The following is a 26,982-nucleotide window of genomic DNA, read 5'->3' as shown; positions in this document are numbered from 1 at the left end:
CAGGGAGAGGTGATAGGTGAAGATTTAGGGGAGGGTGGACGTCGGGGCCTGAGATTACTTAGCTTCCTCCTTTTGATCCTTAAGAATACCAGCTGTCTCCTGCAGAGGCACAAAACCTTTGGAGATGGGCCACTCCTCCTCCATTCCTGTATGTTTCAGGCGCTTCAGCTTCTGGTAGTATTGGTCACAGTGAAGACTTAGTTCTGCCTGTCCACAGGAAGCGAACCACTGGTTTCCATCCACTCCCAGCGAATGGGGAGCCTGGAAGGAAGCAGATTCATGGAGCCACCACGTCAGGTAGTGCACTTAGCCAAAGAGGCAGAACAGCCCTTTGCCCTCTCCAAGGAAGGATCAATGGAAGAGAAAAGGCCCTTTCCATGGAAGACGTTCTGCCAAGGATACCCAAGAAGTGTGACCTTTGTACTTCTCAGGGATTGCCTGACTCCTGGGGGAGAGGGGCGCGGGGGTATCTGCATTTTTCATTCTGGTTTTCCTGAGAACTGGTCAGTGTGATGTGGCTGCCTTTGGGACGTTCTCGAGAGACTTAGCCTTGGCATTTGGTGTGTTCCTGTGTGTGAGACGAGTTGTGATAGACTAGAGGTTGGATTGCTAGCAGTGACTAAATTCTCAGAGCGGCACTTCCTCCTATTTACTGGGATGCTATGGGAGTCCTCTTCCCTGGGGAAGGAGAGGGGTATTAAAAAGAAGAGAGTGGAGGCTGGGCGGTGGTGGCGCACGCCTTTAATCCCAGCACTCCGGAGGCAGAGCCAGGCGGATCTCTGTGAGTTCGAGAGCGAGATCCAGGAAAGGCGCAAAGCTACGCAGAGAAACCCTGTCTCAAAAAACCAAAATGCCAAAAAACAAAAAAAGAGAAGAGAGTGGGAAAACTGAAGGTCTGACCCAGCTTCCTGAGCTGTGTGCAGAGCCTGGATTCTGAGTCCTGAACCAGAACTGATCCTGAGAAGCAGCCCGTGGGCCATGAAGATACGCAGGCGAAATCATGAAGGCACACGCTTGCTCTGGAGAAGCAGACTCCACAAACGTGGAGCTGAAGTAAAGCGGAAGAAGGGGGTCCCCTCTCGGCCTCACCCCAGAAAGGTTCTGGCCTTCTCACCTCCTCTCCTGGCTCAGCATCCCTGGGATAACGCAAAGGCAGTATTTCAGTGGAGAACGAGTTTTGTGCTACAAACAAGATCCAGAGCCAAGATCCAGAGCCAAGTTGTGTATGTCAAATGTTTACCACTGAGCTTTCAGAATTAACCTGGGGCGTGAACAAATCCTGGTCTCTGACCTGGACCTACCTGACCTTCCTCCGCTGACTGATGGAAGATTCCCTACACTCTCCAGTTCTTTCCCGCTTTTCTGTTCTTTCAAGACATGCTCTCGGCCTGTAGCCCTGGCTGGCCTGTAATTCCTTATGTAGCCCAGGCTGGACTCAAACCATGTAGCCCAGGCTGGACTCAAGCCTCTAGCAATCCCGCCTCGGCCTCTCCACAGCTAGGATTACAGGTGTGAACGAACTACCACTCTCGGCCTCAGAGCATTTTCTTCACACGTGTGTGTCACACATGCACACACAAACAGGTTCTGGCTAGGTACTCCCTCACCCAGATACACGGCCTGAATTCTCCGTAAACCGTCCCCTCCACACCAAAAGCAAGGCGGTGGCTGCTCGTAGCCTCCCTTCGTGGTGCAGGGCCTCGTGCCAGCCTCCACCAGTGCCCAGGCAGCCTGCCAGGAAAGGGCACTTCCCTCAACAAGGCAGCATTTTTCTGGGTTTTGTCTGGAATTGCTTAACCAGTCTGGTCTCAGGCACCGTGTCCATTTGGGGGCCTCCTTCCTCCACACGGGCACTTCCTGTGCCTCCTGCAGCACCATTCAGGTACACGTGTATGTGCACATGAGACCTCTGAGACATGCTGGCTCTGTGCCCAGCAGGAAATACTTCTGTTGCCACCTCTGGAGCTGGCAGTCGGCCGACCGACTGGCTCTCGGAGTGAGCTGCAAGGCGTTTCTTTCATTGGTTTGAAAGGGGAAATTAAACTGAGGAATGAGGTCTGACCCGAGCGCTTGCATGCAAATAGTTGACCTTTGTTTTGAATACACTTAATGAGACCCAAACCAGATTGTGTGGCCTCCAGCTGCCTGCGTCTCCACCTCCTCCCTGGCATTTGAAAGGAGGACTGGAAGAGGTGGTGTGTGAGGCTGAGAGGACGGTAGGAGATGCGCATGGTGGGTCTTGTTTGTCTCTTGCACACTGGAACTGTGGGGCTGAGCACGTGGTCCCCAAGGTAAGCAGCGACATCCAAAGAAGATCCCTCGGACCCAGTCCCAAGTTCTCAGCTGCTTTGAGACACATCTCCGGTACAGGGGTCCTGACTTCCCTGAGCCTCCATGCCCCCTGAGAGGAAATGACTTCTCTGTGATACATGAGGCTGTGTGGTTCTATGGAAATGCAGGGGTTGATTGTAACCGTCAGGCTAGGTGAGGTTCTGCTGAAGTAATGAGTAGATACTGCTACTCTCGGTATCTGAACGTGATACAGATTTATGTCCCGATCGTGTGAAGCCTGGGGCAGCCCCTGCCAGGGAACAGCTGCACTATCTTGAAGGTGTGACTTCTAAGGTTGCCAGGTGACAGAGGGAACTATGGAGTTCTAGGCAATATTTGGGGGTGGGAGTGAAGGAGATATCTCAGTTGGTAAAGCACTCGCCTTGCAGCAGAAGACCTAAAGTCAATCCTGCTGACTGTGATGGTGCTCCTTTGTAATACTGTTGTGGGGGAGGCAGATGTCCGCTTGTTGCCCAGCCAAGCTATCCTAGTGGTGGGCTTCAGCCTGGTGAGAGACCCTGTCTCAAAGGAGGTGCACGGCATTCCTGAAGATGAGATGTGAGCTCATCCTTTAACTGCCATATGCATATACGCACACTTGCATGAGTTCTCACGCATGCATCCACTCACCCACAGGAGCGTGTACGTACTTGCATTTTTTAAAAAGAAGATATATTAAATGTATAGGACACTTATTTTTGTATATGTGCACAAGTTCACACGCGTGCTCACACATGCTATGGCACATGTGTCTGTCGGGGGTCAAAGGATGACTTTCAAGAGTCATTTCTCTCCTTCCACCAAGTGAGACCCAGAGACTGAGTCCAGGTCATCAGGCTTGGCAGCAAGTTCCTTTGCCCAAGGGAGCCATCTTACTAGTCCAAAAGGAGACCTATTTTTATAGGACAGAGTCTGGAAAGCATCCTCATTGCCTACGCACTCTTATTGACAACCGGAGCCAGATGAATGGTCCTAACACACATCTATCAAGGTATCTGGGAGAGAGCTTCCTGGGGTGCTTAGAATGAGAACAGAGGACATTGTGTGATAGATACATAGCATAGTCTCTGCCCACTTAGGACCCAGCCTAGAGAAGCACTACACCGAGACTGTGGCCACTGACAGAGCTCTGCCTTGGTGGGCACAAATGGAGAGCCAAGAGCCCAAGCTATGAGGTCCAGTATACCCTCAAAGTGCAGATTCACCTTCCAGAACTGCTCTAGGAGGCTCAAGTCCTACTTGCTAGAAAGGTAGGTCATTGTTTTAATTGAGTGCCTCCAAATTCCCAGCCAAGAGACTCGAGGATTAATGTCTGAGGTCTCCCCTTCCACACAGATGTGTCTGTCCTATGGTGGAAATATCCAGTTACAAAATAGTGAGTGTCAGGTGTGGTTTCAAGGCAGGCACTGCGTGTTGGATGAGTAGACATTGCCTCTGCATTGGGAGTGAGAAAGGCCACTAGAACGATGGGCCAGGCCAAACTCTCCGGTGTCTTCTGGGACATTGGGGAGAGTTGGGACCTTATTCTCAAGGATGGGCTCTGTGCCTGGAAAAGTAAAAAGACCCCACGACTGGATGTGTGCTTTTAAAACAGTTGGTGGTAAAGAGCAGGCACTAGTGTTGCTAGAGTTTTCCGCCTTGCCCACAGTCAGGACAAATCTTTGTCACCCGCCAGTCCCACAGCCGCTCAGACCCAACCAAGTAAACACAGAGACTTATATTGCTTACAAACTGTATGGCCGTGGCAGGCTTCTTGCTAACTGTGCTTATAGCTTAAATTAATCCATTTCCACAAATCTATACCTTGCCACGTGGCTGGTGGCTTACCGGCATCTTCACATGCTGCTGGTCATGGCGGCGGCTGCAGTCAGTCCTTCTGCCTTCCTGTCCTTTTATTTCTCCTCTCTGTTAGTCCCGCCTATCCTTCCTGCCTAGCCACAGCCGATCAGGTTTTATTTATTGATCAATCAGAACAACTTGACATACAGACCATCCCCCAGCACAGCCAAGTGCAGACCATCTCAGACACCTGCACTCAGGCCCATGGTCCTAATCATCCTCTATGCGGACCTGCTGGGTAACGCCACAAAGAACCCAAGAAGGGCTCCCACAGGACATACAGAACATCCCACAGCACACTAGGATCACAAGTTTGAGGTCAGCCTAGGCTACATAGAATTCTAGGCCAGCCTGAGCTACAGAGGGTTCTAGGCTTGCCTGGGCAGCATAGGGAGACCCTGTCTCAAAATAACGCAGTGGGTCGGAGGGCAGGATTGGGAGCAGAAAGCCAAGTTGCTTTAGTTGATGTGGAAAGATTACATAGAGGGAGTGGCCAGCAGATGGGGGGGGGCAGATTTGACAGCCTGTGGAGTCATTGGATCTCAAACCCCTGCTGGGATGGTGGCTGTCTCTGAGGCAGGGCGTTCTGAGAATGGGCATCTAGGCTAAAGAATAATAAGCGTATTTGGGGACCTTGAGCCATTTAGGAACATGGAGTGCAGCCAGATGGCATAGGGCAGTCTCAAGGGAAATGGGGACATACTCAGGAGAGACACCGCTGGGAGATTCGCCTTGAGTGGCTTGGATAAGGGGGCGGTGGTTGAGTGAGATCCTCCAAGGAAAGCCAGGTTCAACAGCTGGGGAGCAGGGGGTGAGCCCAGAAAGAGAAAGACGGGTGCCTCCTGTGAACGAATAATAATGAGGAGGACATACTGTGTTTCCTCGTATTCCAAGGGCATAATGGCACGACTGTGCATCGGATTTAAATAGGTCATCTGTGACCTCCGCAAGAGCAAGATCCTCTGGGGTGGGCACACCAGGGGCCCCAGGGGAGCAGGTTCCGGGGCAAACAGGAATCAAAAAAGCAGAACTGAGTTTAGACTACTCTCCCATAAGCATTCATTGGAAAATGTGAGGGATGGCCAAAGAGGGGCAGGGAGCCAATTGTTTTTTGTTTTTTTGGTTGTTGTTGTTTTTTTCCTTTTCACTGTGGAATACTAAGTCAATATTTTAAACGAATTTTTGTGACATTGTACGAATCTAGATGCACAATGATGATGAACTCAACGGGAAACAACCAGCATCCATCTTCCATGGTACCCATCGACTCTGCCGCAGGCGGGGGGGCAGCTTCCACCCAGGCTGCCCTCCGTCTGCTCTGTGCACCTTACAGAACGGCTCCCAGAGCTGAGCCACCCACCACATCCGCAGAGCGTGGCAGCGGGTTTCCTAGGACTGGGTGTCCAGGCTCTGGCTGCCATGTACAAGTCCTGGGCAGTGGAGGCAGATATGCGAAGACCAGAGGAGGCTCGGGTTTTATAGACATTTTAAAAATAAGTGGCCTTGTCTAGTAGCCGGCGACTTCAGAGCTGGGCTGGCAGGATGGGAGACAGAAGCTCGTAGCCTAGACTGGAAATGGACGGAAAATGGAACAGGACCAAAGCGCACTAGGTCCTTAGGCACTGTGGGTATGAAGTACAGGACAAGCCCTCACTGCCAGCCACTTGTCTCTCCCCACCCCCCACCCCCCACCCCCCACCCCTACAGCCCTTCTCTTCCCTGACTGGAGTAACTGGTCCCTGCCTAGGTCGGGGCCAGCACTATCATAGTGATGCTGAGCAAAATACAGCCCTCGATGACTCAGAGGGCCCTTCCCATACCATGGTGCGTCTCGTCTCCATGACAACCCTGAAAGGCCTTCTGTTCATATACTCAGGAAGCCGCGTGGGAGATGCAGGGAGTGGAGGCCAGAGTACCCAGGTCCCAGAAGTGTAGCACTGAATCACGGGGTTGGGATTTTGAGGGAGGACTTGACCCCTAGAAGCTTGACATCTTTCGGAGACACAGTGACCTTTTTCACCTCTTAGTCCTCTGCCGTCGGGGGGGGGGGGGGGGGGGGGGATCGCTTGTTCTCTGTGAGTCTCCTTGTGTGTAAATTGGGGACCAGCCGTGCCTTGCCGCCTCACAGGGACTATACAGAACAAATGAGATTTTTCAGTCAAGGCTGTGACCACTCTAAAGAGAGTACACATTGGGGGTGGGGGGGTCACGTGACCTGTGCTTGGCGCGTGTGCAGTCAGAGGTCGTCTACCACAGTGGGGATAGGAGGCAGGGCTGCCCCTGCCATAGTTAAGATGGGCACTTCATGTTGTTCAGGGCACAGTGACAAGGCAGAACTAAATTTTTACGACGGCTTGGCGCGGTAACCAGGTTCAAATCCTGCTCATTACATTCTGCCGTGTGCTCCTGAGCGATCAATTCCTCGGCATCTGAGGAGCGGGCTGATAAATGATGGAGGATTTACCAACTTGCTGAAACTCTGAGACTGGCTAATATTTGAAAACCCCCGTTCGTGAACCCAGAGCAGGGGCTGAACATACTGCTGCTGATGATGCTGATGTTGCTGATGATGATGATGATGATGATGATGATGATGGCGGCGGCAGCGGTGGCCACCTCCCTGTGGCCAGGCAGAGCCAACTCTTCGCTTCAACCACCCTCCTGTGTTCTGTGCCGACAGGTCCGGGCTCTGGTTCCCTGCGAGAAGCTGCCACGGCCCACCGAGATGTCCAGGCACCATAGCCGCTTCGAAAGAGATTACCGCGTAGGCTGGGACCGCCGCGAGTGGAGTGTCAATGGGACCCACGGGGCCACCAGCGTCTGCAGCGTCACCTCCGGGGCCGGCGGAGGCACAGCCAGCAGTCTCAGTGCGCGACCAGGCCTCCTGCCGCTGCCCGTGGTGCCCTCCCGGCTGCCCACACCGGCCACCGCTCCTGCTCCCTGCACGACGGGCAGTAACGAAGCCATCACCAGTCTCGTGGCCAGCTCGGCCTCCGCAGTCACCACCAAGGTAAGACCTGGGATCCCTTTCTGGGGCGGGGGAGCCAGGCAACCACTCAAGCCCAGGCCGGCCTCGGGGGGGCCTTACTCCCTGGTCCATGTCACCAGAGTCCCGGCCTCCGTGGGGAGTGCCTCGCAGCTGTTTCTGAAGGTTAAAATGGCCTCGTCTGCCAGACTGTCTCTGTATGCAACGAACGTGTAGGAAGGCCAGCAGGTGCGGAGGCCACGCACGCGCTGATCGAACGCCACCGGATGAGGGATATAAGAGTATTGCCAAGTATTTCCCCTAAATAGGGGGACTAAACGCAAATAAGTCCCCCTGGGGGTCATCAGTGGCCGGGGTTTTGCAGCTGTATACTAGCCACCCAGGGTGAAGAGCCCATTACAGATTCATCACCACGGGAGGGTGTTCTCGTGTCTATCGTGTCTGCCTGATGGCTGAGGGTCCCTGGACATACTAGTTAGAGCAGTTACTATAAGGACTCAGAACTCATAACTCATACCAGCAGTTGACTGCAAGATATTAGCTCCTGATCCCTCTGCCCCCCCCCTCTTTTTTTTTTTTTTTGCAAGAGGCGGTTCCAGAAACCTCAGGAATGATGGCAAAAGCCAGTGTGTATAAAACGGAATGTGGAAATTAATGTCGCCAAGGCTCTTGACGGGCTTTGGGATGAACGGAGGGGCTCTGAAGCCCCCTCTTGCATGCTGTGCAGAGCCCTTCAGGCAGACCGAGCCTCAGAGGGACGGCTGGTGGCCAAGGCAAGGAACACATTCATCCCATCATCCCCCTCGGCCAAGCAGAGGCTCCGCAGGCCGTCTTTGCCTCTGCCAGCCATTCAGAATCCCTTCCCAGGAGCCCTCTCGGGGCTGCATGTGTGCCTGTGTGGGGGTGTGTATGTGTGTGCTGCACGTGTGTGTGCGCGCGCGCTCTTTTCTTTTCCTGCGTTCGTAAAGGTTGCAGGAGAAATTAAAGGCGGGAAGCCCCAGGCTGGCCATTGTGAGGTAGCTGTGGTGGTGGACGATGCTCTCCGGGTGCTCTGTGCCTTTGTCTCTACGATTTTCAAAACTCCCTTTCAGCCCTGCTTCCCATTAATAACGGCACTGCTGGCCGCAGAGCCCGGCGGAGACCCGAGACAATGGAGCTATTGGAGGCCAGCTTGCAGCATGCTGACATCTTGCTGCAATGTCTTATTGATTTTATTTTCCTGTTATGAAAACACCACCCCACCAAGGCAGGGAAGGAAGTAATACCAGAGAGGAGCAGAGATGGAAGATTATTTGGGCACACTTCCCCCAAGGCCAGCCAAACACATTCCTGTCCTGGGCACCAGGCCCTGGCCACTCTGAATTGGTGACCTCTGCCCAGGATAGCCTGCTGCCAGCCCTGCTGGCCACATCTGGCAGGCAGTCTTCGAGGCCAGCTGTTCACCATCTGGAGAACGGTGGCCTCTGGAGCCGGCAGCCAGGGCTCCAGGTGCGAGAGAAGCTGGACCCGCGGACAACACTTGATGGCTTCCATCCCTTCCGATGAGTGCCTTAGAGCCAGTATTGAGTACACCTGGGTATGTCACTGAGGGTTCTTCCAGGTGAAAGACAGTGCCCATGGCTCTCTGAAGGGACGCCCCGCCCCTGCCCTGGACACATGGCACCTGCTTGGCTCCAAAATAGCTCGGTATTCACTAGCCCTCCTCCCTAAGCCAGACCCCAAACCACAACCACATGGGAGGAAAAAAAAAAAAAACAAGCCGCAGACAGAAAACAACAGCTGGAACAAGGACTGAGTCAGTAGCCAACCCAGAGTGGGAGAAAGGGCAAACGTTCAGGCCTGCTAGGGAGGTCAGCGTCATGGCCTGTGGCAGCAGAGAGACAAGATGCCATTCTCTACTGGGCAAGCATCTCAGCAGCCCAGTGTCACGCCTGCAGGGTTTGCTTTGGATCTGGCTAGGGTCTGAGTTCTCTGGATTGCTAGCGAATTGTATGCAGGGACAGGGTGGGAGAGTAGCGAGGCAGCTAGCTGCCCGTGGTGGTTTCGATGGAGGGCACCGGTCTTAGATATGTAGGCCAGCTGTTCTCAACCTGTGGGCCGCGACCCCTGGCCCTTTCACAGGGGTCGCGTATCCGATCTCCTGCATATCGGATGCTCACCTTACGATTCGTAACCGTAGAAAAATTACGGTTATGAAGTAGCAACAGGAATAATTTTATGGTTGATGGTCCATGAGGGACTGTATTAGAAGGCCGCAGCATCAGGAAGGCTGAGGACCGCTGGTGTAGGCAATGGTGCCTCCTATCACTCTGGACTTGCTGCTGCTGGCCCAGATGTCTGTCCTCCAGCCTGTGTGTCTACCCGCATGCCCAGATCCCATCAGTGGACACCCAGGCCAAATTCAGGTATCTATCAGCAGTTTCCCTGGTCAACCAGGTCTTTACCAAGCAGCCACTGAAGAGCTGGCTCTAGCTATTGGGGAAATCGTGGGTCAGCGTATAAATGAATGTGCAGCCAGATGAGCCGGTATCTTCCCTGTTGACGTTATTGGTAGAGGTGATTCAGTGGAGTAGATAAAGCTAGGCTTTGAAGACGTCTGAATTTTAATTCCAATCAACCTCTGGCTGATACTGAATCCCTGTGGACCTCAGTTCTAGTTTTGGGTGGTAGTCCCCGATGACCAGATTTACCATGAGGATTGCATACATGGAATTCCATGTAAAGTGCTTGAAATAGAACAGGCACTGGCTGGCGGTTCACCCACTAAGCAACGAGGTCACCCCTTCACCGCTGTCTCCAGGCATTGGCCCTGGAAGAACAAGACTGTCCTATTGTGAGGAGAGGGGTTCCCTTCTACCATCACCTGGGGAGTGGGGGGGGGGAGTTCTCCAGAGGGAGCACCAAAGCTGGAGCCCTGAACGGGTGGGGAACTGTTTGAGCGCTTGGGATTCAAGATGACCTGGAAGGAAGACCGGAGCTAAGAGGGGAGGAGAGAGGGAAGAGGTGACCGAAGAGGGTAGCTTCTCGGATCCAAACTCAAGCTGAATGACCAAGGCGGAAGATCTGAAAGCTTTTCATCAGCCCAGGAGGCTCTTTCCTTAAAGGAAAATATAGACCCCATCATCTCAGCAGGCGAGGAGAGGAAGGAAGAATGATGGTGTGGTCAGAAGGACCACCCCTAGGGACCCAAGCACGCTGATTCCGAGACAAGGGGCAGCTCTCAGGCCTTGGGAGACATCCCTTTGTTGTCAGGGGGACAACAGGTTGACCATCCCATGCTCTGGGGTCCCTCGGGGCATCCCTGCCCACTCTCCATGCCAAAGTTCCAGTGCTAGGGTCGGCCCTGGCGAGGGTCTGGGCTATTGTCTGGGAAGGCATTCATGCTCCCAGAGACTGGGGTCGCAAGATGATGGCAATTGCTTTTGTCGTGGCCGCCTCCAGGCCCGATTTGATTTTTCTGTGTCTTCTTCGGTTATCCACGGCCCAAAGAATCCCTGCGTGTTTGGATGAAAGGCCAGTTGGGTGAGCATGGACTCCTGGGAGGTTGAGATACCAGGAGGGTCTAGAAGGCTATACCTTTCCACTCCCCAATACATGGCCATTGCTCTCCAACCTCCAGAATACGAGTTGCCCACGGCGAGCTTTCTTGGAGACCACCCACCCAGCCCCATTTTTGCAGCTCAGAATAGTGAAGCTGGGAGAAAAACCTAACTACTTCCCAAGATGGAACCAACCCGGGCCGGCTCCCTCCATCCCAGGCTGCTTAGCTAGCAGCCTCCATTCACCATGGAAACCATGATGGCAAGAGGATGACAGCAGCTTTCGCCATCACTGGTGTCCACCTAGGGACCGTAAACTCTGGATTTCAGGCCAGAAAAATGGGCAGGTTTGCTTCTCATGTCACAGAAGGGGAAAAGGTAAGGCAAAGAGTCCGTGGACCCTCACTGCGCAGCTGCCGGGAGATTCTGGATCAGACAGCCTGGGATCGAATCCTGCCGTCGGCAAGTGAGGCTTCAGTTTCTATGTCTACAAAATGGAAATGATAATAGCATGTTTAACGTAAGGATTATGTAAATTAATATGTGCAGAAAACACTAAAAGGATATGTGCCACTGAGTAAGCATTCCATCAAAGTTCATTTTAAGGCTGAGAAGACGGTTCGGTTGATAAAACGCCTACTGTGGTCCTGAGTTTAGGTTCCCAGCGCCCATATATAAAGACAGGCGTGGCAGCACACGCCTCTAATCCCAGTGCTAGGTGGGCAAGGACAGGTGGGTCCCTGGGGCTTACTGACCAGCCAGTCAGTGAGCTCCAGGTCCAGTGAGAAAATCTGCCCCAAAACCTAAGGTGAGGTATGGTTAAGGAAGACCCCTGATGTTAACCTCTGACCTCCTATGCCAACCTCTGATGTCAACCTCTGATCGCCACATGTTTTTGCACACATGTACATGTATACACACACACACACACACACACACACACACACACACACACCACTAGCAACTGGGTCCATCTGCAAAGCTCTTCCTCTGGGGGAGATCAGCCTGCTGGGGTTGCTGCTCGGGGGTTCAAGGGACTTTCCTGTCCCCCTCTGATGTGGTAGAGGGTGAACCTGAGGAACTGGGCCATCACCACATTCCTACTCCCACCACTGGCTGTCTGGGCACTGAGGGGGGGGGGGAGCCACGGCTGAGGAGAAAGCATGGCTCCATGCCAGGCCTGTTTGTGAGAACGGAAGGGAGGCACCGATGCCCCGCAGTTGCTGCTGCATGAAATTTAAATTATTCTCAGCAAACCTGCTTGACAGATGAAACAGAAAGGGGACAGCTTCATAAAATGCAATTCTGTTACTGAAAAGAATAGGCTGGAGGATCCTCACAGAGGCCTGCAAAATAAGTGTGGGAGGCCTCTTTTTCCTTGTGGTCAGGGGCGTTCAGTCTGAGACCTTCCCATCACCCCTTGGAGCTCAGCCTTTGAACATAAATCTGGCTAAGCAGCAGCAGCAGCAGCAGAGCCTGTGTTAGAAGCCCGCGGAAAGCTTAGAGGGGCTGGGAAATTGGTGCTCAGAGTACCCAGCACCAGGGGGGGGGGGCGGGGCGGGGGGGGCGCGGGGGGTGTGACATTTATGAGCACTGGAGGCTGGAAACTACTCATCATAAAGAATGCATCTGCCCAGAGGTGCACCTCAGCTTCCCAGGGAATGCTCCTCTTAGGAGGATGACCTGGGGTCCCCGTGGGCATCTTGGGAACAACCATCAAGCCTAATGCGCAACCCCCTGCTCTCCTGTGGTTCTGGGATCTGTGACTGATGATGATGAAGAAGCTTTCTCAGCTCTCCTGTCTCTTGTACTTGGGTTAGACATCAAGGCTGCGGAAGAGTGACGCCATCCCTTTCCACTGCACATTTCCCGACGGTGGGTGATTTTCAGCCCGAAGGCCGTGGCTTGATCCACCAACAAGTATTCTTGATTTCCCTTGTGATAAATTATCAGGTCAGATAAAGCGCTGGGAGACAGCTTGCGCGTGTTAGTACTGAGCTAATGGCTTTTGCCTGCACCTTAAGTCCCGATTACAGTGTGGGTTGTATCTTCATCGACTTAAAACCCATCTGTCAGTCACAAAGTGTGTGCAGAAATGAGAAATGCCACCTCTCCAAAACAGCCATTTCAAGGCTGCCTTTTGCAAGGAGTGGGACAAACCTGAATGGGTCTGAACTTCAGTTTTTGACTAAAGAGGGAGAAGAATGTGTGTTTTAGCACATTTCTAAACCGTAAGCCAAGACAAAAGGCATCGAGGAATCACGAAGTAAAGACACAAGACGACACCATGGGCCGGAGTCAGCAGGGTGTACAAGTTGGACAGTGCAGAGGGTAGAGTCAGGGTTGTCTCAGCTGGGCTCCAAAGATAAGGTTATCTCAGTCCCCACATCTGTGGCTAGTGGACACTCAGGCCGGGGACCTCACTTCTCAGCATGACTTCCGTCTGGCTGGCTCAGCCTCATTCACATGGTGGTTTGGGGTTTCAGAAGCAGCAAGAGGACAGGGCGGGTGAGCAGGTGCTTTTCTCGCTTTAACGTGAAGCTAAAGCCTGGTCGTCATCGTCGTCGTCAGTCAAGGCAAGTGGCATCCCCAAGCCAGATTCCAGGAATGAGGGAGAGATACTGAAACACCACATCGCTAGAGGCAGGCATCATGCACGGATGAGTAGACTTGTGATCACTTTTCACGAAATAACCCGCAGGTCCCCAGTGCGTTTATTTAGGCATGGTTATCTGTCCTCCGGCTGCTAGTTAAAGCTTTTATGCCCCAGGCAGAAAGCACGGGATCTACCTACTGCTCCATCCACCCATCCTGAGATAGGGTATCAGGATGAGATACTGGCAATTTAGACATTTCAGACGAGATCGGGCGCGTTCAGGGTGGTATGGCCGTAGACAATTTAGACATTTCAACGTTACATCCTGTGTACACAGAACAATCCTGGAGAGGTTGCAGACACACAGAACTAGGCTGCTAAGCAGGCTGGCTCCTTGGCTCCTAGGGGACCAGACCTCAAAGGTACATTTACCTCAAGAGCCTCTAGCTGAGCTGAGAATTTGCCCTTTATCCTGAAGGCTGTATTTGACACTGTCGCTACCCCCAGAGTTAGAAAGACAAGGACACTGCTGTCCCCAGGACACGCCCAAAGATAGATGCTAACCTACCAATTTGGGATTGTTGTTTTTGGCTGGTTGGTTTTTGTTTTGGTTGGTTTTTGTTTGTTTGTTTGTTTTGTTTTGTTTTGTATTGAGATAAGGCCTCAGTATGAAACCCAGGCTAGCCTGAATCTCACTGCGTGGTTCAGACTGGCCTCAAACTCACGACAGTTCTCCTGACTAGGCCACCTCAGCCTACCTCAGCCACCCACGTGCTATGAATTACAGGCATGCACTGCCATTCCTGGCCTGCTGGTTTTAAATTAAAATAAAAAACCACCCCCAAGGAGATGCCCTTCACGGGCTTGTCCCCATGAAAACCCACATTAGGGTAGCATTCTTTTGGGAAGGCTTTGGGAGGGGAGTGAAATCAGGAAAGAGAACTAACAGCGTGACACCAATGTTCGGCAGCCCCGGATTCAGACAGTCTGATGCCTCTTTCCCGTAATAGAATAAACCTGACACGGTCCCCACCCAAACCCTCGGAAGGGCCCCTCCTTCCAGAAGGATCCTTCAAGATCAATGCAGATCTACTGCTTAGACAGTTGTTAAAACAGTTTTCTGTTTCATTTCATTACTCATGTTGCAATTAAACATTTTTCCCCTCCCTGCACAAGGACAGTGTTTTAGCTACATTATGGGTTAAACAGGCTTTGGAGAACTAGCTTGGGAGTCTCATCACCATTTGTCACATTGGGTTTTTTCATAGGGAAACTATGTTGCAAAATCTAAACAGCCAAGTCACAGATGAACTTTCAGAGCCCAGCCCCTTTGTTACAGGGAGCTGTCTGCAGGGCCAAAAATAACCCAGGGAAACATACCAGGGTGGCTCCTGACACCTCGGTGGCTTTTCTACTCCCTCCCCCGGCCCCCCAGAGTCCCCTCCATTTCAGTGAAGGAAACGTGGCGTGTTGACTTGCGTTGTGAATTCAGCTCTCTGGAATCCAGGGGCCAGAGCTTCATTTTCCTCTGGTAAATAAAGAGCCCTGAGAACTAGCCAAAAGCATGTGGGCGGGGCATCAGGATGTGCCGCACAGCCCTGTTCTGCTTCCTGGAGAAAGTGGATGAATACTATGTACCCCATGGCACCATGAGGAGGAAGCCATGGAGCCGGGGGGCTGGAGCTTGATGCCTGTGTGGGAGGCAGAAGCCAGTCTGCCCCTCCACCCTGACACGAACTATTAGCTGCTAGCTGCCACCCACCTCTGCAAAGCTGTTCCCGTTGTCCACCCACACCTGCTCCTGAGGCTCCAAGTGTTGGGTTACTCAGTCACCTCCTCCTCCTCTTGTCCTTTTTAGTCCTGGGGAGGAGGGCACAGGTTGGCCGTGTTTACCATTGGCTGTGAAAGATAGGCCACAATGCCTTCCATATTGAAGGTGAACGTCTTGAACAAGAGGATGTAACCAGTGCTCCCAGTGTGTCTAGCCTTGGGCCACATGTGGCACTGATGTCTATGTAGTCTGGAAAAGCATCTAAATGAGGTTCCCCTGACTAGGGAACAGACCAGCACAGAGCATGATCGCAGTTCTTGACCTACTACTTAAAGAATCCTGGCTTCAGGTCAGAAGTGGCCCTCTGGCAGGTGGGAGAGATGAGACTTGGTAGAATGGTCACGGGCAGTTAGAAAATATTCCAGTCCTGAAAAGGCCTGATCATTGTCTACGGCAGATGTCACCGGTCATCTGCTCAGCATCCATTCTCTCTCCACTGCCTTTCTAATAGAACTCTTCTTTCTGGTTCAGCATCTAATGCCTGGGTCTGAGATCAACAGATCCCAGTCACAGCTGGGATTACAATGATTCTGAAAAAGGTACGTGATCCTATAGTGTTCCTGCCCACTTATTGAGTTCTGCAAGGGTCCTGTGACCCAGTTCTGGCCAATATAGCCTGAGGGCTTCTGGGAGAGCTTTTCTTGCCTCTAAGGAAGAGTCCCAAGAAAAAATAATCTTTCCTCTGGATTATGTCATTTCTGGATGTGATACCTTGACATGCAGCTGCCATCCTACTGTGAGCCTGAGGATGGAGCCAGCACACAGGAACGGAAAGCAGCAGGAACCTTTCAGAAACCTGACACTAGAGCCGTGGTGCAGCCTCAGAGACTCTCGTGTACATAGGCTAAGAAATAAATGAGGGGAAACCACCTCCGTGGGAAGGGCAACTCATGAGGGACAGCCAGCAGCGCATCCCTCCATCTCCTAGACTTCACCTAAAACAAGAACCACTGAAACAGCCACAGTAGCTACTGAGAGTCCTCGCTCCCTATTATCCACCCATGAGTACTTACTGCTACATACAGGAAATTTGCTTCCAGATGCTTCCCATGATGCCAGTGCCATAGCATGATTTTCCTGCTGTTTTCTTAGGGAGCATCGGCTTCTGAGGACAATCTTCCAACACACACACACACACACACACACACACACACACACACACACACATACACATACACGCATGCGTGTGCGCACACACGCCAGACTACAATTCCACTTTCATGCCCCAGGGACTTTACACATGATACTTCTTCTTCCTAGAATCTTAATTCCTTTGCTTGTCTGCCCAGATTTCCTATTCTTCCTAAGAACTGCCAGCCTAAGTGTGACCACATCAGTAGTGAGGAAAATTGCTATTATTTCTCTCATTCCCATAACAGTACTGCTGTGGTCCTGTTAGAATATCTATATAATCCATATTCATTTGTCTCCTTACTAAACATAAGCTCCTCCAAATGAGGCTCAGCATAGAAAGGTTCTCAGTGCCTGGTTGAGAACAGAATGGATGAACTTAATGAACTTATATGTGCATTTATTCATTCATATGTCTCTACCGTTGGAGAGGAATGCTTTTTCTATCTTTACCTCTCTGTTAATCAAAAGACTGTGGTGGAGCAGCCATTTACCAACGGAGAATAGTTTCTGGGGCTGCCCATGATGAGGATGAAGAAGGCAGGACCACACGGTGAGCTTCTTGGCCCAGTGTTGGTACCCACAATCAAATGGTGAGGTGATGTTGGCAATAGGGATTTTATACCTTTGAAGCATCTCTTTTCTCTCCCAAAGCATTACAACCTGTTCCTTAAACATTTACATTTTCTTCAGATGGTTTCTCTGTGTGTGTGTGTGTGTGTGTAAATGCACATTCCTGTGTGCGTATGGGTGTGTACATGCCATATAGAGGTCAGAGGACAATTTGGGGTGTCAGTCCTTACCTTCTACCTTAAGCCAGGGTCTCCTGTCCTGTTGTTCTCAATGTACCAGGCTAGCTGGCCTGCGAGCATCCAGGGACTGTGCAGTATCACCATAGGAGAGGGCTAAGGTTACAGGCCTGTTGCTGTCCCGTCCGGCTTTCCGTGCGTTCTGGGGACCCCAAACTCGGGCCTTCACTTCTGCAGAGCAAGTTCTCTACCCCCTCCCTGCCTCCGGCACAGCTTTTTACGTGACCCGGTCTTATTAAAGCGCTCGGGAAAACATTGCTTTGTTCCAAGCACCTCTAGTGCGCGGCCAACACCCTCTCCTTTAGTCCGCACTCCGCTAAGAATTATCACTGCCGTCACTTGAGAGAGGAGGCAAACTATGTTTCCTGCCCACAATCACCCAAGAGAGCAGACACACCCCGGGCAGCCTTGCCCTGAAGCTGAGACTGAGCCCACCCAATGCACCGCACAGGAAAATGCTGAATGAGCAACTCAATGAATAAAGATTGGTTCACAATCATCCTCCAAGGCTAGAGACATCACCTAAAGGCCCGGCTTCAAGCTCATCCTAGCAGTTTTGTTATTTGATGATCTGAAATAAGGCTGCATCTTGAAGGACCAAGATATGGATGAGAGTCTGTGGTCCAGCCCCACACCTCCTGGATACGAGCTGCGGTTCTCTTCGGCTTGTCTGATCAGGCTACACCTTTTCCTTATAGGCAGCTCACATGCAGCATCATAGACGCTGAGCAGGTACAGAATGCCCGGAGTGTGTGTGTGTGTGTGTGTGTGTGTGTGTGTGTGTGTGTGTGTGTGTGTGTGTGTGTGTTTTTCTCTAAATATATATTTTGCTCTCAGATCCCGTTCAAGGCTGGATGACTAGATGTTTGGTAGCTTGGTTCCATCATGAGCTAGCTAGAAGTTCTCCTGAGGAGTGGGCTAGATGGCCCAGCCCTGAGGGAGCTTCCCGGGCAATCGTGAGATTGATATCCTCCCCAAGGAAGCTCCCTGACTCAGTAGGTAATGGGCCAGAGGAGAAAAGTTCTCAGCCCCCCCCCCATCTTCTCTTCCCCAACCACAGCTGCTCAAGAGGCCCTTGGCTCCCACGCACAATAGGAAAGCCGGGCCCTGAAGTGGGAATGATCAGGAGAGTGCCAGCGTCATTGAAGGACTATGTTCAGGGTCAGTACCTCTAGCACCTCCAAGAGCCTCCACTGTACTGTGTGTGTTGGGGGGAGGGGGTGGCTACAACCTCACCAGCTTCAAGAGGCTCCCCAACAGTGGGCATATTGACCCCAAGCTCTTACAAGCCATCTCAGGAGCTAATTAAGAGTGTCAGCCAAGCAGCCAAGACCCCAGATGTGCCTACGGGTTGGCCCGCCATCACCTTCCCTGTCCCTGGTGCGCACTGAGTGCTTGCTATGAGCTAGCCACAGTTCTCAGTGACTTTGCCTGTTTGACACTGTGTCCTCACAGCTATAGGAGGTCGGTGTCGTAACTGTTCTCATAGAATCTCTGAGAACTCACCTGATACCCAGGGTCACGTGGCCATCAGGGGTCTACCTAGCTGTGGACCTAAGACCCCCCGCATCTGAGTCCTGCGTCTGAAGTCGAGATGAGGGACTTCCTGTGCCTAGGGTGGGATCTTCCCCAGTTCTGATGATGAGTCTGACTCTGAGAAGAAAGCAATGGCGGGGGGCGGGGAGGTTGATTCACTCTCCAGGATGCTAGACGCTTGCCTTCTACCCAGCACACCTATCTAACATCCACCCTGGCAAAGGAACCAGCTTCCGTCCCCACCATCACCTCCTCCATCGGAAATATGCTGAGGGTGTGATTTCCATTCCCTCAAAATATTAGGCTGAGGAAATTATATTGGGCAAAATATATTGTGCCCGTAATTCATATTAATGGGAATTCAATAGTGGCAACTTGTCATCTGCTAAGATTAGGGGAGAATGTTGAGAATACCGTATTATAAAAAGCATTAAAACGCATCATGAATTAGACTCCATTACGGCGCAACCCTGCTCCTTTGTAAATAATTGAGGAAGAAAAGCGGTGCTCGAAATTTGGGATGATCCATTTCTGAGGCCCCAGCACTTTTCCCCCACCAGGCTGATGGAGCCTGTTGGTCTGACAGGACCACAGGGAAGGTATGCACCTGGCAGGTCTGCAGGCCCTGCAAAATGAGCGTTTGCTTCCTCCCGGCAGGAATTAGTAACTGCCGCACCGAACGCTAAACCCTGTGTGTTTCTCCTGCCAAATCTTGGGAAGTCCAGATACTCCACGTCCCTCGTCTCCCATCCCCGGAACAACATTAGCTTCCCAGTTTGGCAACCAGGTGGCCTCTGAGAGACCATCCCGGAGTCAGCAGCTGCCTCCCCACTGCGTGCCCACCTCTGGCCCCCTGAGTGACAAAGACGAGCTCCAACAAAGCCAGCCATCAATCATACACCAGCAGCAGCGTCTCTGCCGGATGGGGCTCTGGCTGGCTACCACCCGTTTTCAGGTGCGCTCCTCAGCCCTGCTATCCCAGCCTGAGGGCTAGGCCACCTGTTATCTGTGTGCTTGATCCCACGGGCTCTGCCTGCACAGCAGCCTGGAATGTCTCCGGATGCTCCGCTGGGATCCTCAACTTCAGCTCAGGCCGTGATGTCACCACATGGCTCCCTGAAAGATCAGCATAGCTCCCCTTGGATGGGGCCAGGCTCCATCTTTTAGTAGCAAATCCAAGAACGTGGTTTGGAGCAGAGGTGTGGTGTGGTGGACAAGCTGAGAGGGGAAGAGTTGGAGGAGTTCCAGGTATATGCCCACCACCTGGCTTTGGCTGTTCGGAATACTCTGTGTCTGATATCCCCATCCCAGGGCTCCAAGAGCTGAAGAGGTCCACTCTGAAACAGCGGGGCCACCGTAAATGGCATGTTTCCACCTTGTCGTGTTGGGTGTTGGGTATTTCAGTTTCCCTTTTGACTCCTGTCTGATGGCGTGCCTGAGGCCTACAAAAGGAGACTAGGAGGTGGCCGATGCCTGCAAGGCAATCAGGTCCCAACAAGTTTCCGTACACACACACACACACACACACACACACACACACACACACACACACACACACGGCATGAAAGGATCAGTGGGTTACCCCATCACATTAGCCAGTCCCAGTGGGGATGCCAGTTGCACACCAGTTGTGTAAGTAATTAGCACAGCTCTGTCTGCACAATGATGGGGTGGGTAGCAGCCCAGACCGGTCAGATGACCCAAGTCTGAATCCTCGTTCCCTCTGCATCCTCGCCGTGTGGCTGTAGCCTGTTGATTTGCTCCCTTGCCGGATTGGTTTCCTCTTCTTTAAAATAAAATCGCGGTACTGTCGATTTCACGGAGTTGCTGCGGGGGTGCTTAAATAATTTAGAGCTCCGACAATGGTGTCTAAGATGTAGACTGTCGTCTGTTATTTTGACCATGGCCTTCACTGTGTGACCTTCTCCTCTCTGCTCATCTGTCTCCCTCCAGAATGTAGGTCCTTGAGACAAAAGACCTTGTCTCCCTAGGTTTTTGAATTGCTCCTGCCTCGTACTTGCCTGCTATGTGCTCAGGAAATATGTGTTGAATGATCACATTGAATTGTGGGAAGAAGGTGTAGTCATGGAAATCCACTCGCCTTGCTAAAAAAAAAAAAAAAATAGCTGTACACTTCTGAAATCGCATTCAGCCTTTCCTGGGTGGTGGTCTCGTTTCTGAGTTTCTGCCTCTTGTTCTCTCTGTGACATCATGGTGGGAGCGGCCAGTTGCCTACAGACAAGTCAGATTTGTATTGAAAGGCACATAGCACCTCCATGATTAAAGGAATCCCAAGCTGAGGCATTTTGCAAAGCAATTGCTATACTTCCATGAAATGAGAGGTCATCCCTTCTCTCTCCCATCTCAAATCCAGAACCTGCATCCTCGGGAGTCCCGGCTTCCAACCCACGTTCTGTGTTAGTGGTTGTGATTATAGTTGTCTATGGTTGTTTTCTTCTATCTTGTTATTTAAAAGCATTTTCAGAGCCAGGTACTGTGGTCAAGAGCTTTACCCATTTCGTCTGAAGTCTTCCAACAATTCCATGTGGTAAGTGCCCCATTAACACCGGGAAACTGAGTCTCAGAAAGCCTGGGAACTTGCTCAGTGTCGTAGTTTATAAAATGTGAGAAATGTGATTGGAACTCAGACTCATCCCCTCAAAGCCCATTCCTCTAGTTTCTGATTCTTTTCCCTGGTGTTTACCTGAGGCCTCCAATGTCAAATGCCCAGAGCCAAGCTCTACATCTCACCCTAGATTTCCCACTATGTGCCTGGCTCAGGCACCAGGCCCACCACCTAGCTGGCTGTGTAATTCATCTCACTTGGACTCTTCCCTGTCTCTTACTGTCCATCAGTTCTCAAAAGGCCACCTTCCACTATCCCTGAATTCCATCATCCATTTAGTTCCTCCCCTGCCGCATAGTTCAGGCCCCTACTGCATCTCACCGAAGGGACAGTCTCCTGGCTTCCTTCTTGGCTTTCATTAGCCCTTTATATCCCAATGAATAGATTTGTGCTGCCTTGTCTCTAACCTCTGCTTGTACATGTGCTCGCACACACACACACACACACACACACACACACACACACACACACACACACATTCTCTCTCTCTCTCTCTCTCTCTCTCTCTCTCTCTCTCTCTCTCTCCCAGCTGGACATCAGCTGCACACACCAGCTCTTGCACAAGTGATCTGGAGCAGGTGTGTGTCCACAAGAAAGATGTGAGGCAGAGCATGTGCCAAGGAGAACATAGATTGTCGGGTCAGGAAGCCCAGGGTTCCTGCCATTGGTTGGTTGCTGCATCATCCTGTGGCTTCATCCTGCTCTAAACTGAGAACAACAATAACACTACCTCTCAGGATGTTCAAGAAATGCCAGGCAGAAAGTCTAGCCTATTGCTGGGCCAACGGTAAGTAGAGAATATGTGCTGGTGATGGTAGTAACCGCAAATGAAACACAGATCTTACCTTGTGGATAAATTCCTTTAAAAAAAAAAAAAAAACAGACTAACATCTGAGAAAATGGAAAACATCCAGTCAACCTGGTGACTTTTCTCAGGTTCTCAGGACGGCATCAGCTATCTCTTGTACTGAGGTACAGCCTGGCCCGGCTTTGGTCCTTCTTAGTTTCTGGCTGGTCTTCATCTCCCAGCTCAGCCTGTCTTCCCTCCCACCATCTTGGATCCTTCTTCCTTCACGTTTTTCAGCCAGTCTTCATAGTTACTTCACTTAGCAGGTGCGCACAGCTGGCCTGTTTGGGTGGGACTTGTATGAAGTCAACTTCAATGTTAGAGAATGCCCGCACTTGTAGCATAGAGACACTTCATACAGTGGACGCGCGCGCGCGCGCACACACACACACACACACACACACACACACACACACACACACACCCCTATGGTACCATCGAAGCATGGAGCTGTTCCTTGGTGCCAGCGTTCACCAGAGGCCTCGCACGGGAACAGCTCTGCTTCCCGCTCTTCCTCCAGCCTTCCCACTCCAGGAGTTTGCTCATCCGAGCAGACCACAAAATGAGGAAGAAAAATCTTTTTAGACTGGAAAAATAGGGCTGCTGCTGTTTTATGGTGGGGTGGTTTATGGTTTTCAAACATTTTAATTAGTTTCATTTTTTAATATAAATGCCCCCTGATGTTTTGTGCAGGAAGGGCACCGTTCTTAAAGTCTCCGAAATAAAGTAGGAAAATGATAGATTGGCTATTAAAGCGTCACACTCAGATGCGTTATTATTATTATTGTTATTTAACATTTCTAAGCCCCAACACTCAGCTAGGAGTAGGTGAGAGGGCCCAAAGTCCCAGTAGCTCAAGGGAACGGGGTGAGAGGTTTGGTGGACTGGTAACAGCTTTGCCAGCGGCCTGGGTTGTTTTTCACCATTGGGGACCTTCCCTGAATGCGTGGAGGGAGCCCTAGACCCCCTGTTACACCCGCCTTTTGCCTCACCCAGGGGTGTGCTGAGGTTGCTGTATTTTAGGATGGGACCATTCCAAGGAAATTTGACTCCTCTTCGCAATACTCAATGAAGGACAAATCAGAGCGTGGGTGTTAAAATGCTCTCCATGTGGTAACCTGCTACATTGTAGTAGATTAAACAGTGCCCTCTCAATACCCATCCACCTGGGTTCTTTAGCTGTGACCTCAGGGCACCCCCCACCCCACCCCACCCCCGCTCACCTGGCTCAGGGGTCAGGCCCATCTTCCTCTTAGCTGTGAAAACCAGAAGGGCTCTGTCCCTCACTGTCCTCAGCACTGCTCGTCACCTCTCAAAGGGTCACCTTCACACATTTCTCCTAGAGGTGGGGCTTTGACAGGTCTAATTAAGGTGAGGGTGTCACCTTTAACTGGCTGTTGGTCCTGATGCAAGGATAGGCTTTGTAAGAAAGTACACGTGGGTTGGCTGTGTAGTAGCTGATGGAAGATGCCGTGTGAAGCCAGAGGCAGAGGCTAGAGTCCAGGAATTAACAAGAAGTACAAAAGCCAAGAGCAGGAAAGATTCTTCTCTGGAGTTCTGGGAAGGAATCTAGCCTAGCCAACTCTTAGACTTTGGACTTCTCCCCCCCCCCCCCCAATCATAAGAGAACAGAGCTCTGCTTTGGGAGGCACCCAATCTGTGGTCCTTCATTACTGCAGCCTCAGGAAATGATCGTGCCCAAGTGGGGCTCCTGAGTGGGGCCTGCGAGTTCAGGCCCAGAGCAGATGACCCGCAGGCCTGCCCACCGCTGTGTGGAAATGAAACACCTTCAACCTTTCCCTCCACGTGGAATGTTTTCACTGGCTTCCTACAGACTGTGTGCCTGCTTCCTGGACCATATGGACTCCAGTTTGGCGGCCTTCCAAAGGGCAATTAAGACAGAAAACTGCACCACTCGCAGATACCCCTCACTACCCACAGCAGCGTCCCTCAGGAAATGCCAAGGGCTCGTGCGTCACCTCTGTATCCAGAGTCTGCTAAAGGGAACAGAACAGGGACTGGGGGGGGGGGCGCAGTGAGACTTCCGTGTGGCCTCCATTTACAGCAAGCCCTCGGTGGGATTTCTTGCTGTGCCAGAGAAAGAAAATGGACGTGGATAGTCTCTGATGCCCAGTCAAATTGGAAGAGCCACCAAGGAAGTTCTTGAAATCAAAACACCACACAGGTCAAGCTGAACCTCCAAATGCTGGCCACTCTCCTCTCTTTTCCGCTGTGGTCATTCACAATAAAATTCTCTTTGCTACCATCTGTGCCTCTCTGTCACATTGGACTGAAAAGGAAATGAAAAGAAGAAATGTGGTCAGTCTGTGGACGTGACACTCCCCCCATTACAATTTGTCCCCGAGTGTCCAGCTGCTCACTGCCCAGCTCCCAGAGGAAGCCTGTCCATGATCCAGGGTGAGTCCTCCATGGTGCAGAAAGCCTTGGCATGCCCACACACCTGCCTGGAGGAAACTGGACCCAAATGTCAGCCAGGCCTTAAGGGCCTATTGCAGAAGATATGGGATGCCACGCAGACTCCTGTCGGCTTCTAGCATCTGCGGTGTGTCTTTGCCCAGTGCTCCTGGAGTCTGGGCATGGAATTAGACTGCAGTTCACTTGTTTACCCAGCTGTTGCTGAACCCAGTGCCATAGTAGGGCAGGCGCATTATTGCTGCGCACAGGGTATTTGTTCTCTAGTCACTGAAGGCTGGCCAGCACAGCTGTGCATTATGCCCTAAAGGCATCACACACACACACACACACACACACACACACACACACACACACACACACACACGGGTTTGCCCACAGGGGTTAGAGCACAGGCACCCTGGTTGTGGGGTGGCCGGCATTTAGATAACATTGTTGTTACCCAGTGTTCACACTAATAATTTAAGTCTTGGAAGTGACGTGATAACGGTAGTATCTTTGGAGGGAGAGATGGACAGTGACCTCTGTCCAAGTCTTTGATGGCATTGGTCACTCCAAACTGGCCCGACTGAAGCCAAGCTTTTGATGTACCATGAGGAGTCGCTAGGGTTAGGGCACAGGGAACGTGAGAGAGGAACAGTGTCTTGTCTAGAAAGTAGACTGGGAGAATGGTTCAGTCAGTGAAGTGTTTGCCTTGCAAGGATGTGAACCTGAATTGGGTCCCCAGAACCCACATTAAGAAAAAAGAAAAAGAAAAAGAAAAACGATATGGTGGCACATACCTGTGATTCTGGCACTGGAGATGAGAACCAGGAAGAATAAATCCATGGGGCTCAGTGACCAGCTACCCTCACCTACCTGACAAGTTCCAGGCCGGTGATACCCCCTGCCTCAAAAAATCAAGGTAGACAATGCTCGAGGAAGAATATCTGAGGTTGTACTTTGATCTGCACACACATACTTACACATATATGTGCCCCTGCATACACACACACACACACACACACACACACACACACACACACACACACACCAATACCACCATCACCAAAAAAAGTTACTCCCAGCCTTTGAAACAATGGAATTAACCATGGTACCAGACTCCACAGAAGATAGAGCCCTGAGAGGAGTCCACAGTGCCAAAGATGCCTCGCAGGCCCCCCAGGCAAAGCTCAGGAATGAGGGAATAACCGGGGCTTAGTTGGCCTAATGGGCAAGCAGCTGTTCTGGGAGGTGAGCCCGGAAAGGTCAGGGCGGTTCTCCCAAGCTCTCGGCAGCCCGGCACCTGAGATGGGTCTAAGAAAGGAGATAGATGGCAGGAGGAGGCAGAATCTCTTCCTGAAAGATTCTTGGAGTCCGGTGGTGATGGCTGCAGCTCACCACCAACCCGGAGATTTATGTGACAAGATTATCAATGGTATTAAGCACATTTAGAAGAGAGGATTAGACCTACTTCTGGGTCACTTCGACGCCACCAGGCCCCGGTCTGGCCAGCGTGTTAACAGATGGACTGCCGGCTGCTGGCTGTTGGCCGCATGGAGGTGAAACTAAACATTTGCACAGCCACAAGAAGGGGGCGGCCCCAAGGAGTCCAAGGCCAGGGGATGGCTCCGTTCGAACCCCACGGAAGGGTCTGGCCTCCGTCTCTGCCAAAGCTATCTATTGTACCCCTCCCTTTCTCCTCCCCTGCTCCCCACCCCTTCCCCCACCCCTGCCAGCCTGCCCAGATTTTGGGGTTAGTGACCTTGCTCACCAAGGGGAGGGGCCCATAGATAACTGGGAGCAGGGGTGGGGGCTTTGGGGGGCTTCCAGGGGTAACAGGAAGAAGACAATGCCAAGCCACCAGCCACCCTCCCTCCCAGAAATGGACTTCTAAGCAATTGCAGCCCCCTCTCAGGAGAGGGAATGGCTTTGCCATGGGAAAGAGTTTAAAATTAGACCAAGCAGAGCCCTGGAGGATATGCCGCTGAGAACCATGCCTGGTGGCCTTTGGAGGTGATGGCTGCCCTGTGACCCTATAGGCTTCTTCAACCTTTTGGCCAGCCAAGGCTGACTGCGTGGGACAGGACGGGGACAACTGACCTTTCTAGGAACACACACACACACACACACCAGGCTTGGGAATTGCCAGGGGAACTCTCGAATACACTGTTAAGTAGAACTCAGGCATGGATAGTGACCTCAGAGAACCTTGGGTGTGTTTTCAGTGTTGATAAACTCCACATAAAATGAAAGTATCTAATCCAGCATGTGTAGAACTTTCAGGGTGACTAGGTCACCATTACTGCTGTCTGGGTTCCCAAAGACCTTTATCCTCCCTCCCCCACAGAAGGAAATTCTATACCCAGGGTGAGACTGTTCTCCAGCCCCTACCTCGTTCCAAAGATTGTCGGCTGTCAAAGCACATACTGCGGTCTTGGGGGGGGGCCGCTCAGTGGAAAAAGTGGTTACCCCACAAGCATGAGGACCTGAGTTTGA

At 51.7% G+C, this 26,982-nt stretch overlaps 1 protein-coding gene across 2 annotated transcripts in view; it reads left to right on the top strand.

The window, feature by feature from the left end:
• Klhl29 (kelch like family member 29) overlaps positions 1 to 26,982 on the top strand; it is a 310,216-nt gene that overhangs the window by 165,364 nt on the left and 117,870 nt on the right. For both annotated transcript variants that reach the window (XM_076559386.1, XM_076559385.1), the window contains one exon: positions 6,851 to 7,180. In XM_076559386.1, coding sequence (XP_076415501.1) covers positions 6,896 to 7,180 — 285 coding nt within the window. In that variant the 5' untranslated portion in view covers positions 6,851 to 6,895. The remainder of the gene's footprint in view (positions 1 to 6,850; positions 7,181 to 26,982) is intronic.

Source organism: Peromyscus maniculatus, chromosome 22, assembly GCF_049852395.1.
Source record: "Peromyscus maniculatus bairdii isolate BWxNUB_F1_BW_parent chromosome 22, HU_Pman_BW_mat_3.1, whole genome shotgun sequence".
NCBI classification, from domain to species: domain Eukaryota; kingdom Metazoa; phylum Chordata; class Mammalia; order Rodentia; family Cricetidae; genus Peromyscus; species Peromyscus maniculatus.
The sequence above is the reverse complement of the archived record's forward strand: the minus strand, read 5'-3'. Positions and strand labels throughout refer to the sequence as shown.